The sequence below is a fragment of the Camellia sinensis genome, chromosome 11 (genome assembly GCF_055761805.1).
Source record: "Camellia sinensis isolate YWXY chromosome 11, ASM5576180v1, whole genome shotgun sequence".
In the NCBI taxonomy this organism is placed as follows: domain Eukaryota; kingdom Viridiplantae; phylum Streptophyta; class Magnoliopsida; order Ericales; family Theaceae; genus Camellia; species Camellia sinensis.
Window position 1 is genome coordinate 8,178,937 of NC_138971.1, and position 10,216 is coordinate 8,189,152.

A 10,216-nucleotide genomic window follows, 5' to 3' on the forward strand; every position below is an offset into this window, starting at 1 on the left:
TGATTCCTATATATAGAAGAGGGTGAGTGTGTAGTAGGTAAGGAGTAGGTGAAGTGGAGGTGGTAGTGGTGTAGTGGGTTAGGTTTAGTGGAGTAGGTGAGGTGGTAGTGGTGTAGTGGGTTAGGTTTAGTGGAGTAGGTTTAAGTGGGTGAAGTAGGTGGAGAGTAGGTGGATTTTAACAATTTTTTTATTTATTTTTCATTTTTGGGAAAAAAGATTTTCACACCTACTTCGATTGTTTAAAATTACAGGTGTGATCCCATCCGGCTTGTTTCTTCTTCTTGTAGTCATGGTCACAATATATTGTGTTCACATATCAAATAAATTGAAAAAAGAGGATCAAGTGAAAATCAAAAGGTTTTTGGACTTACCTACCCAAAAAAAAAAAAAAAAAAAGGTTTTTGGAGGATTACAGAGCTCTCAAGCCTACAAGATACACTTATGCAGAGATTAAGAAAATTACTAGCAATTTCAAGGACAAACTAGGCCAAGGAGGTTATGGAACAGTGTACAAGGGACAGCTTTCCAATGATGTTCACATTGTAGCTAAGATCCTCAATGATTTCAAGGGGAATGGAGGCGACTTAATCAACGAAGTGGGGGCAATAGGTAGAATCCACCACATCAACGTGGTTCGCTTGGTCGGATACTGTGCTGATGGATTTGGAAGAGCTCTCATTTACGAATACTTACCAAATGATTCCCTAGATAAGTTTATATCATCTGATCAGGAAAAAAGTTCACTCGGTTGGGAGAAGCTACATGATTTTGCTCTTGGCATAGTGTCACTGGTTGCCTTGCAAGGTCAACTCCGTGACATTTCACATGTGGTGGTGTGACCATTTGAGTGCTCAAGAGTGGCCTTTGGAAGTGCCTAGGCAATGGGCATCGAGATTCCAAGTTGGTGGTTCAATGCCTCAACGTGGCCCCAAAGTTGGCCCCAAGCAGCCCAAGGCAGACATGCCACCATGCAGCCAGCAGCATGCCCAAGCAGCAAAGGCCGCAGCCCAGCCGCAGCTCAGGCCGCAGCCTGCGTGCACATGCCAGCTACCCGCCTGCAGCCCAGGCCACGGCCCAGCAGCAGCAGCCAATCTTGGCAGATTTTGGCGCATTGTTTGAGGGTCCAAATGAAGGAGTTTTGGGCTGAAATTTTTACTGGACTTAGGCCTTGGGGTGAGTGTTTTCCCGACCAAGTTTGGTGATTTTTCTCAATTTGTGGAATTTTTGAAAAATCATTATGACTCCTCAAGCATACGGCATGTTTCCTCTTGCTAGTTGACAAAAGACTTAAAAAGCATATATAAGGGGGTATAGTGTGCCTCCTACCTGGCTCCACACCCAAACTGAGTTTTAAGTGAGCAACATTGGGGCAACTTAAGGGTGGGTTTTAGGCATTCAGAGAGGTGTCTAGAGTCTCCAAAAAGGTTTCGGAGCCCCATGGATGGTGCAAAAATGTAAGCACTACGCATGCCTCCCAAGCACGAGGTTTGGTGCATGCTTTCCATTATGCCATGCATTATGGCATCTTGGGGTCGTTCTAGAATGAATGGGCTATCCAAACACCACCAAAAGCCTCGTGTGCCAACTCAAGTACTTGATTTGGGTTCAACCTTGCACGTGGAGATCCCGTGGCTTAAGCTAAGCGGTTGGAAGGAAACACTGCATATGTGGGCTATCAAATGAAGGCATCAAGCTATACATTGACTAAATCCATTGAGGGATGACATTATGCTACAAGTGAGCTACGGATTGTGCCAACTCAAGTGCTTAATTTGGGTTCAACCTTGCACGTGGGGATCCCGTGGCTTAAGCTAAACGGTTGGAAGACACCGCATATGTGGGCTATCAAATGAAGGCATCAAGTTATACATTGACTGAATCCATTGAGGGATGACATTATGCTACAAGCGAGCTACGGATTGAGATGTTGCCTTACTCGCTAAGGTGCACAATAGCCTTAGGCGGAATCTAACACAAGTGTTGGCATGAGGACTACACCGTGGGCAAGTTATTGATCCTAGATGTCTTGTGGGCTTTGCATGACCATGTGGCTATCAGATATGTATCGATTGAGGCATGCTTGACCCTGTGACACTTCGAGATGCTGCCAAAGACTCAGCATGCTATGTTGGCTTGTTAGCTAAGTCGAGGGCCTTCGCTAGCACATTGTTGTGTGGGTAGGTACCTTGATGACATGAACCTAAGTTGGGCGAGCACCTTGCTTGAGATAAGCTTGGCGCTATGAAGAAACTTATGCCGTGCTTGGTGCACTTGAGGCATCAGGCCTACTTGTGGCATCCGGATGAAGACGGAGCTTCCTATGGGAGTTGTTCTGCTTGACAAAGCATTGGGGCCAAATGTTCAAACGGGTGAGATCATCAACACTCGATTTGTCAATGAGCGATGGCGGGCTTAAACTTGGTGGAGTTTGAGTGCCACACGGGCGGAAAATTGTTCTGCTACGCCTCTAAAAGAGTCCGCCCATGACACATAGCCAAAGGTATTGAATATTTTCATCAAGGGTGTGATCAACGAATCCTTCATTTTGATATCAAACCACATAATATCTTGTTAGACCACAAATTCAATCCAAAGATCTCTGATTTTGGTCTAGCCAAGTTGTGTTCGAAAGAACAAAGTGTTGTATCCATGACTGCTACTAGGGGGATGGTGGGCTACATTGCACCCAAAGTGTTTTCTAGGATCTTTGGAAACGTGTCATACAAATTAGATGTCTATAGTTTTGGAATGTTGCTTCTTGAAACGGTTGGAGGGAGGGAGAATACTAATGTTACAAAACATAATACCGGTGAAGTTTACTTTCCTGAATGCATCTATAATCGTTTAAATCAAGGAGAAGAACAGGAGATCGTGATTGAAGAAGATAGAGATGCTAAGATTGTGAAGAAACTAACAATTCTAGGAATTTGGTGCATTCAATGGTACCCAAAAGATCAACCTGCTATGAAAGTTGTGGTTCAAATGCTAGAAGGAAATGGAGAAACTCTGGCAATGCCCCCTAGTCCATTTACCACCACAAATCCAAGGACTTCTAGGGGTGGGTGGACTTTTGATAGCAAGCTAGAAGTCATTTCTGAATTCAAGTGATAGAAACAATTAAGTGTTGCTTGTTTTAGACTTTTTATCAGTTTGTGTGGTAGAAATATTTTTTCTGTTGATCAGATACAATTGTGTAATCAATCTACTCTTAAAGCTTTTCAAATAATACATCTGGTGCATGGGCTTTGAAATAATTTTGCTTGCATTTGCTATATATATATTACTATGCATCGGAAGGTAACAAATAAATACAAATCTAATAATGCATAAATAGGTTTGAGGTTTAACTGTAGTTGCAAAATACTTAATGCCATTACACAACAATGAATGATCATTACAAATTGATTTAAATGAAACTAAATCTGAATGTTGATATCCTAAGGTGGTGGTGTTTCATTAAACTGAATACAGAAAATCTGAAAACTAATGATTAATGCTGAATATTTTAAGTGGTGGTTGTGTTAGGGTTGTTGTGGCGACAATGGTGATGGAAGTAAGTGCTAAATTAATTTACGAAATACCACCCCAGCTCTCAACTTGCACACACAAGATACTAACTAGTATCGTTATATTTTAGTCCTTATTTGATACGTGCCTTGTAGGGTGATTGCTGATACCACATGTTTTTTCTTGTCTTAAAATAACACGTTTGATTGTAAAAATGAATAAAATTGGTAATACCATAATATTGCTAATCTCTCAAAAAGGTGGGATTAGCAATACCCACCATTGCATTAGTCATATCACCCTATCTAGAATAAAATTTAATCCTCCCCTCATATCCTATTCTATATCATACCCTAATCAAACATAATACACGTATTCTCACTATATATTTAAGTTTATATGATGACTATGTTTTGTGAAGGTAGCAGAAAACCATTATCAGCCTCCTAGAAACTACCCTCAGTCTCACAATAATCTTCACCCTGTTGACTGTAAAAGCCGCTTTTGCCAGAATAGAACCAGTTTTTCAAGCTCTATAACTTTAATCTTTGCTTCAAATAGACGGAAATTTCTGAAGTTCTACGATCAACTTGTACCAAACCACCACAAAATTCCTCTGTTACAATAAAAACCTCCAGTTTCCAGTAACAAAAAGGGTAAATTTTCTACATAAAACAGCTCCCATACAATGCTATCACCATAAAATACATACAAGTCTCTGGTTTCCATTTCTACATCACCAACATACATAAACAGTCCTTCCATAAAAAAAAACCTACCATAACTCGCAATTTCTCAGCTTCATCCAATCTTTTACAGAAAAATCAGAGCTTTGTCATTTTGAAATGGGACACTACAAAAAATTTTATATTAAACATTTTCACGAGTCGTGCCTTTTTTTCTATTTTTACAAACTATAGCACAATTCCAATAGGGAATTACACATTGTCTATTCTCCTAACCTTCATCAAATTGACTCAAGAACTTTTGGCCCAAAAACCACCTTTATTCTATTCGCTTCTCTTTCCTTCATCGATTTGAACCACATCTCTTTCCATGGATCTGTAAAATGAAAATTCTCTGCTCTACTTTGAAATCCCTATCATGGCACCACACGTGCACTTCACTTCTCCAGCGACATTCATATGTTGACAATGTAAATTAGAATAGCTAGGCCCACATCTTAACTTTATTTTAGTCGAAATGTTTTATTTTCTGCAGAGATAAAATTAATTTATAAATGCACAATTAAAATAAATTGAGGGAATTAATATAATAAAAGTACTTTACCATTAAAAAATAATGGACTAACTACATACTTTTAGACATTTATCAAGCAACACCAAACAGCAGCTCAACAAAGAACTGCTTGTGGAGTATATCAGAAGGTTTCGAGATGCCGCCCTAGACTATTATGATGATCATGATGTGAGACTATTTTTGTCAACCCTTTGCATCCATAGCATGCTCAAGAGCATTGTGCCCTGTTGGAGAACTTGAGATATACATTGTTGGGCCTGTTTCCTAATAGCTCAAGCTTTTGGGAAAGTTGATGACTAAATAGATAATTGCCAGCTACTTATTAGTGTCTACTACATATCCAGTTTCAAGTGGACGATCAACAATGCATAGAACTTGCTACTATGCACAACTATCATCTGACACTTAATAATGTCTAATGGCTACAGTATATTTGGCATAAATGAGATACAAAAGGCTGGTACATGCAGCCTATTTCCCTGAAAAGTTCATCCCAAAAGTAATTCAAATATATAATGTACTTTGAAATCATTGAACACTGCTATTCACATGTAGGTAGCTTCTCACAACAAAAATGGGGCTTTTGATATCATTTTGAGGTTATGCTTTTTCCTAAACACCAAAGCAGCATACAACAAAAGAAGATATTTATTTAATGTTTCCTTCCAGGCAATAGGAGACAATCATATAAGAGTTAGAGAGAGAAGAACATTAAGCATAGAAGCAACCACTGTAAAAATGTACCTTTACTTCATATGTTGAGAATGAAGCCTTTCCCTACAGCAACTCATGAATTGCCATCCAAGAACTAATGGTGAAAAAAATGAATAAATCAGCATTACCAACGTTCAAGCAGTTCTTCTGAAACTTACTCAGTTGAGAGTTTCTACATCCAAACACATGGACCTTGTACTATATCTCAACCCAACTACAACCAGAGTTCTTCCGAATTCCTCTTTCCATCATTTCTTTCCTCACCTTTGCAGCTTCTTCCCAATTACCATCTTCTGAATAAACCTTTGACAACAAGACATAAGCTGCATCATTTTCAGGAACTAACTGAAATAACTTCCTAGCAGCCCATTCTCCCAACTCTCTGTCTCCATGTATTCTACAACCATTAAGCAAGGATCTCCAAATTGCCGGCCAAGGTTCAAATGGCATTGCCTCAATTATATTTTTAGCATCTTGGAGGAAACCATTTCTTGACAACAAATCAACAAAGCAACCATAATTACCTGGTAAAGGTTCTATTCCATAATCTGAGGTCATTGATTTGAACAAAAGACGGCCATGATCAACCAGACCCATATGACTACAGGCTGATATAAGTGACACAAATGTGGCTTGGCTGGGCTTTAGATTAGCCAACTTCATTTTCTCAAAGAGTTCCATAGCTTCTGAAATGAGACCATGATGGGCATAAGCCATGATCATAGTATTGCAAAGGACCACATCACCGAATTTAGATGATTGATCAAAAGCCATCCGTGCACTTCTAATATCCCCAAATTTAGCATAAGCATCTATAACTGCACTGGCAACAAATAAATTCGCCTTGTATCCTGTTTTGATAATTAGTGAATGAACAGATTTAGTTTGGTGTTGAGATGCAATTCCGGCGCAACCATTTAAAATGCTGGCAAGAATAAAATCATCAGGTTCTCCACCATCTTCTTTTAGACAATTTAGAAATTTTATGGCTTCAGCGACACAACCTCGATGCGCAAATGCTGAAATCACAGTACTCCATGATACCATATCTATTTTCTCAAGCTCAAACAAACATTTAAATACATCATCTGGAAACCCAAATTTGACATATCCTTTAATTAAGGAGCTACAAACATAACTATGGGAGGCAAAACCATATTTGACTATAATCCCATGGATTTGTTTGCTTATTTGTAGATTTTCGGTCTTAAAACAAGATTCCAAAGCACAAGAGAAGGTACACTCATTTGCTTCAAATCCCAAATTCCAAAATTGACAGAAAACCTGAAGCGCTTTAGCATCACAACTCAAATTGTACCCAGAAATTATTTCATTCCAATTGTTTATGTTTTTAAAAGGTAAACTATCAAACACCGAACGTGCCATCTTGATTACTCCACATCTAGAGAACATATTAATTAGTGAACTTGAAACATGGGATTCATCATAAAATCCAAAATGACAAGCAAGAGAAAAGAACTGAAGACCAAGATGAAGATCAAGGACGTCCCCACATAGCCTAAACAAGATTGAGAAAGTAAGATGATTGGGCTTCAAGCTTGTGAACATGAAACTATTGAACAAGCTTGCAACTTCTTTTGTATCCACATCTTGAGAAGAACCTGAAAATGCAGTATTCCAAGAGACAACATCTCTCTCTTGCATTGCATTGAAAAGCTTGAAAGCTGGACCCTTCTCAGCATTTTTAAAGTACATATCCATGAGAGCATTCATCACTGAAGTACTCGGCTCCATCTCACTCTGAACAATCAATCCATGAATCTGTCTTCCACAATCCAGATCACCTATAATTATGCACCCTCTGAGAGCATTAATAAAGGTAAATTTGTCCATAAGTACTCCTTTGCTGTGCATCAAAGATAGAGTGCTCATGGCTTTAAAGCCAAGACCGCGAAGTGCATATCCTCCAACCATAGCATTCCAACAACCAACATCATGACTATCCATACCCTCGAATACCCTCTCGGCCGATTCAATGACACCAAACTTAGCATACATGTGCAGAATTGAACAGACAACAAATGGGTTCTTCTCCATTCCAACTTTCAGAGCAAAACAGTGTACACACATCCCCAACACATCAGCCCCCATACTAGTACACACCTTCACAACACTGCCTACGGCAAACTCATTCGGAGTCCACGTAGTTCTTGTCATGTCCAAATACACCTCCAGGGCCATTTCACTCAAACCATTTTTCACTGCACCCGAAATAACCAGAGTCCAAGAAACAAGGTTTCTTTCAGGCATTTCGTCAAACACCTTAAACCCATCACCCAAAACTCCAGACTCTGAGTACATTTTGACCAGATTGTTTTGTGAGAAAGTGTCGTTTGAAAATCCCAACTTGACGATACGGCCATGGATTTGGGTGCCGAAAACACACGACTTCAACTTTGCGGCGAGGGCAAGAGCATTGGAAAGTGTCGCAGCCGTGTCTCCGCCTGACAAGTGATCGGAAGATGAGGAATAGGATTTGGAATTGTAGAGTATGCAGGACAAAAACCGAATTGGTTTCAATGCAAGTGAAACTCGTAAACTTCTCATAACTTAGTTTTACGATTTTTAAGTACATTTTCAAATAGTGTGAAGACATTCATATACAAATTGAAGCTTTTCTCGATCAAAAAAAAAAAAAAGTTGTCAGGCAAAGATTGTTGCGAACAGAGTCTGTGACTACTTTTCTCCAACAGAATTTGCAGGCCGTTAGGACTTTCCATTTTAGGCCAGGCTTGAATCACATAATCGTGAATGAGAATTTCATTATTAATCATTATTATTATTTTTTTCCTTTTTGTCAATGCTATTAGTGTTTTTTTTTTTTCTTTCTAAATTAGTTTTGTTAGCAATATGTAATAGTAGGAAAACAGTCAGTGCGTTTACTTTTAATTTTTTTGAATTCAATTTTTTAAAAATTGAATTTTTTATGTTTGCATATTTTTTTTAATTTTTAGTGAATATTTTTAAAAATTTAAGTACTTCTTTTATTTTTTTTAGATACACCTTATTTAGATATATTTAAAAAATAAAATATTTGTAAAAAATTAATAAACACATACAAATATAAAAAATGTACTGAATTTTTATATTTTTAGTATTTAGTGAATTTTTTTTAAAAAAAATTACAAATATTATATTTTTTAAGTGTATTTATATTAGGTGTATTTAAAAATTAAAAAAAAATTAAATTCAATAAAAATAAAAAAAAATACGAAAAATAAAAAAAAATTAATTTTCTAAAAAGTGAATCCTAAATTTGAAAACCAAACAAGCTGAATAATTTTGAATATTGTACACTCAATTATTATTAGTTTTGTTAACAATATGTAATAGCTAATCAATGATCGAATTTTCATTCCAAACCGTTTTAAACACTAAAATTTTGAGACTTAGAATCACACTACTATTTTTCTGTAAAATTACTGTCATGTCATCTAGTTATATAGTTTTAACTTATTCCTACTCTTTGAAAATAATAAATAAACAACCCAAAAGTACAAAGAAATTCTTTAGCCTTCTATCTATTTTTTTTGCTATTTCAATGTCTAGTTACCACATTTGTAAAGTGTAGTGACTGATAAAAAGTTGAGGGTAAAACTCTTTTTTTTTTATTTTTTTTTTTCCAAATTTTATTTATTCATAACATTTTGCTATTAATTTTATTTTTAAATTACACTCCTATTCTTTCATGTAATCATTTCATACTTTGATCCTTAAATCAAATATTTATTTTCTTTAATCTCCAAACTATTGGCCTCTTTTTCACTTTAATTCAATTGCCAATCACAATTGAGAGGCAACTTTGAAACTTCACAAAGTAAGTTTCCCTCTCTTCGGTCTCTAAATCCAAACCCAAATCCAAAACCTATCCACAGATCCACATAATCTCAAAAAACAATTTCAAATCAAATGAAATTGAAAAATTAAGTATGCATAGTTGGAGTGGATGGGCCGCAAATCATAATCTAAGGAAGGAGTTGGGTCGTAAGAGATGGGGTGTTATGGCCTATGGTCGTAAGTGACTGGGTCCAGAGGAGTGGTAGGCGGCAATGGTCAGCAGGGGAGGGAGGTAAGGTAAAGCGTATGCAAAGGCTGTTGTCTGCAAGTGGTGGTAGTGGTCTATGGCAGAGTGCTTGGAGGATAAGGAAGGTGGAGGGGAAGAGGGTGAGTCATGAGTTGTAATGGTATATTATAGAATGCATGAAAGGAAGGAAAGGCAGCGACGGGGGCAATCCGTGATGACCGGCAAGTGACAGTAGTCTATGATGTAGGGTTACACGTTGAGAGAAAATGGTGTTGAGGTGGTCAATGAGAATGGGATAAGTTGATTGTAGTAACCGAATGAGAGGTGAATAACGGAGGTTTTGAGATCACATTTTAGTAGACGATGAGAAAGGCACGTGTGTTTCTTTGTGTTGAAGAGACTACTATTTTAAGAGTTTTTCACAAAACGACATAAATGGATGACCTTCCAAAACTCCATAGATTAAAAAGTCCGAGAATGAACTATTATTTCCCTTACAATGACACACCTGGTTTAATCATAACCACAAAGCAAATCCGGATGCAACTGAAAACAATAGATGTCAATATTCACAAAGGTAACAATGCATTTGCAAAGGAAACCACATGTTTCTCAACAAAATTCAAAATTAAAAAAAAAATAAAAAATAAAAAAATAATTGAAAAAAATCTAACAGAAGCTAACACAAGA

General features: G+C 37.4%; 1 protein-coding gene and 1 pseudogene across 1 annotated transcript; one reads left to right on the forward strand and one right to left on the reverse strand.

The window, feature by feature from the left end:
• Window positions 1-226: 226 nt before the first annotated feature.
• Window positions 227-3,108, forward strand: LOC145803317 (rust resistance kinase Lr10 pseudogene; annotated as a pseudogene).
• Window positions 3,109-5,397: 2,289 nt separating this feature from the next.
• LOC114256152 (pentatricopeptide repeat-containing protein At3g09040, mitochondrial) lies at window positions 5,398-8,265 on the reverse strand. Its single transcript, XM_028195761.2, has one exon. The coding sequence runs from the start codon at window positions 8,047-8,049 to the stop codon at window positions 5,680-5,682; it is 2,370 nt and encodes a 789-aa protein (XP_028051562.2). The 5' UTR covers window positions 8,050-8,265; the 3' UTR covers window positions 5,398-5,679.
• Between the last annotated feature and the right edge of the window lie 1,951 nt (window positions 8,266-10,216).

Bases quoted from the DNA above. Each gene is read 5' to 3' on its own strand.
- LOC114256152 (XM_028195761.2), bottom strand. From the start codon at position 8,049: ATGAGAAGTTTACGAGTTTCACTTGCATTGAAACCAATTCGGTTTTTG.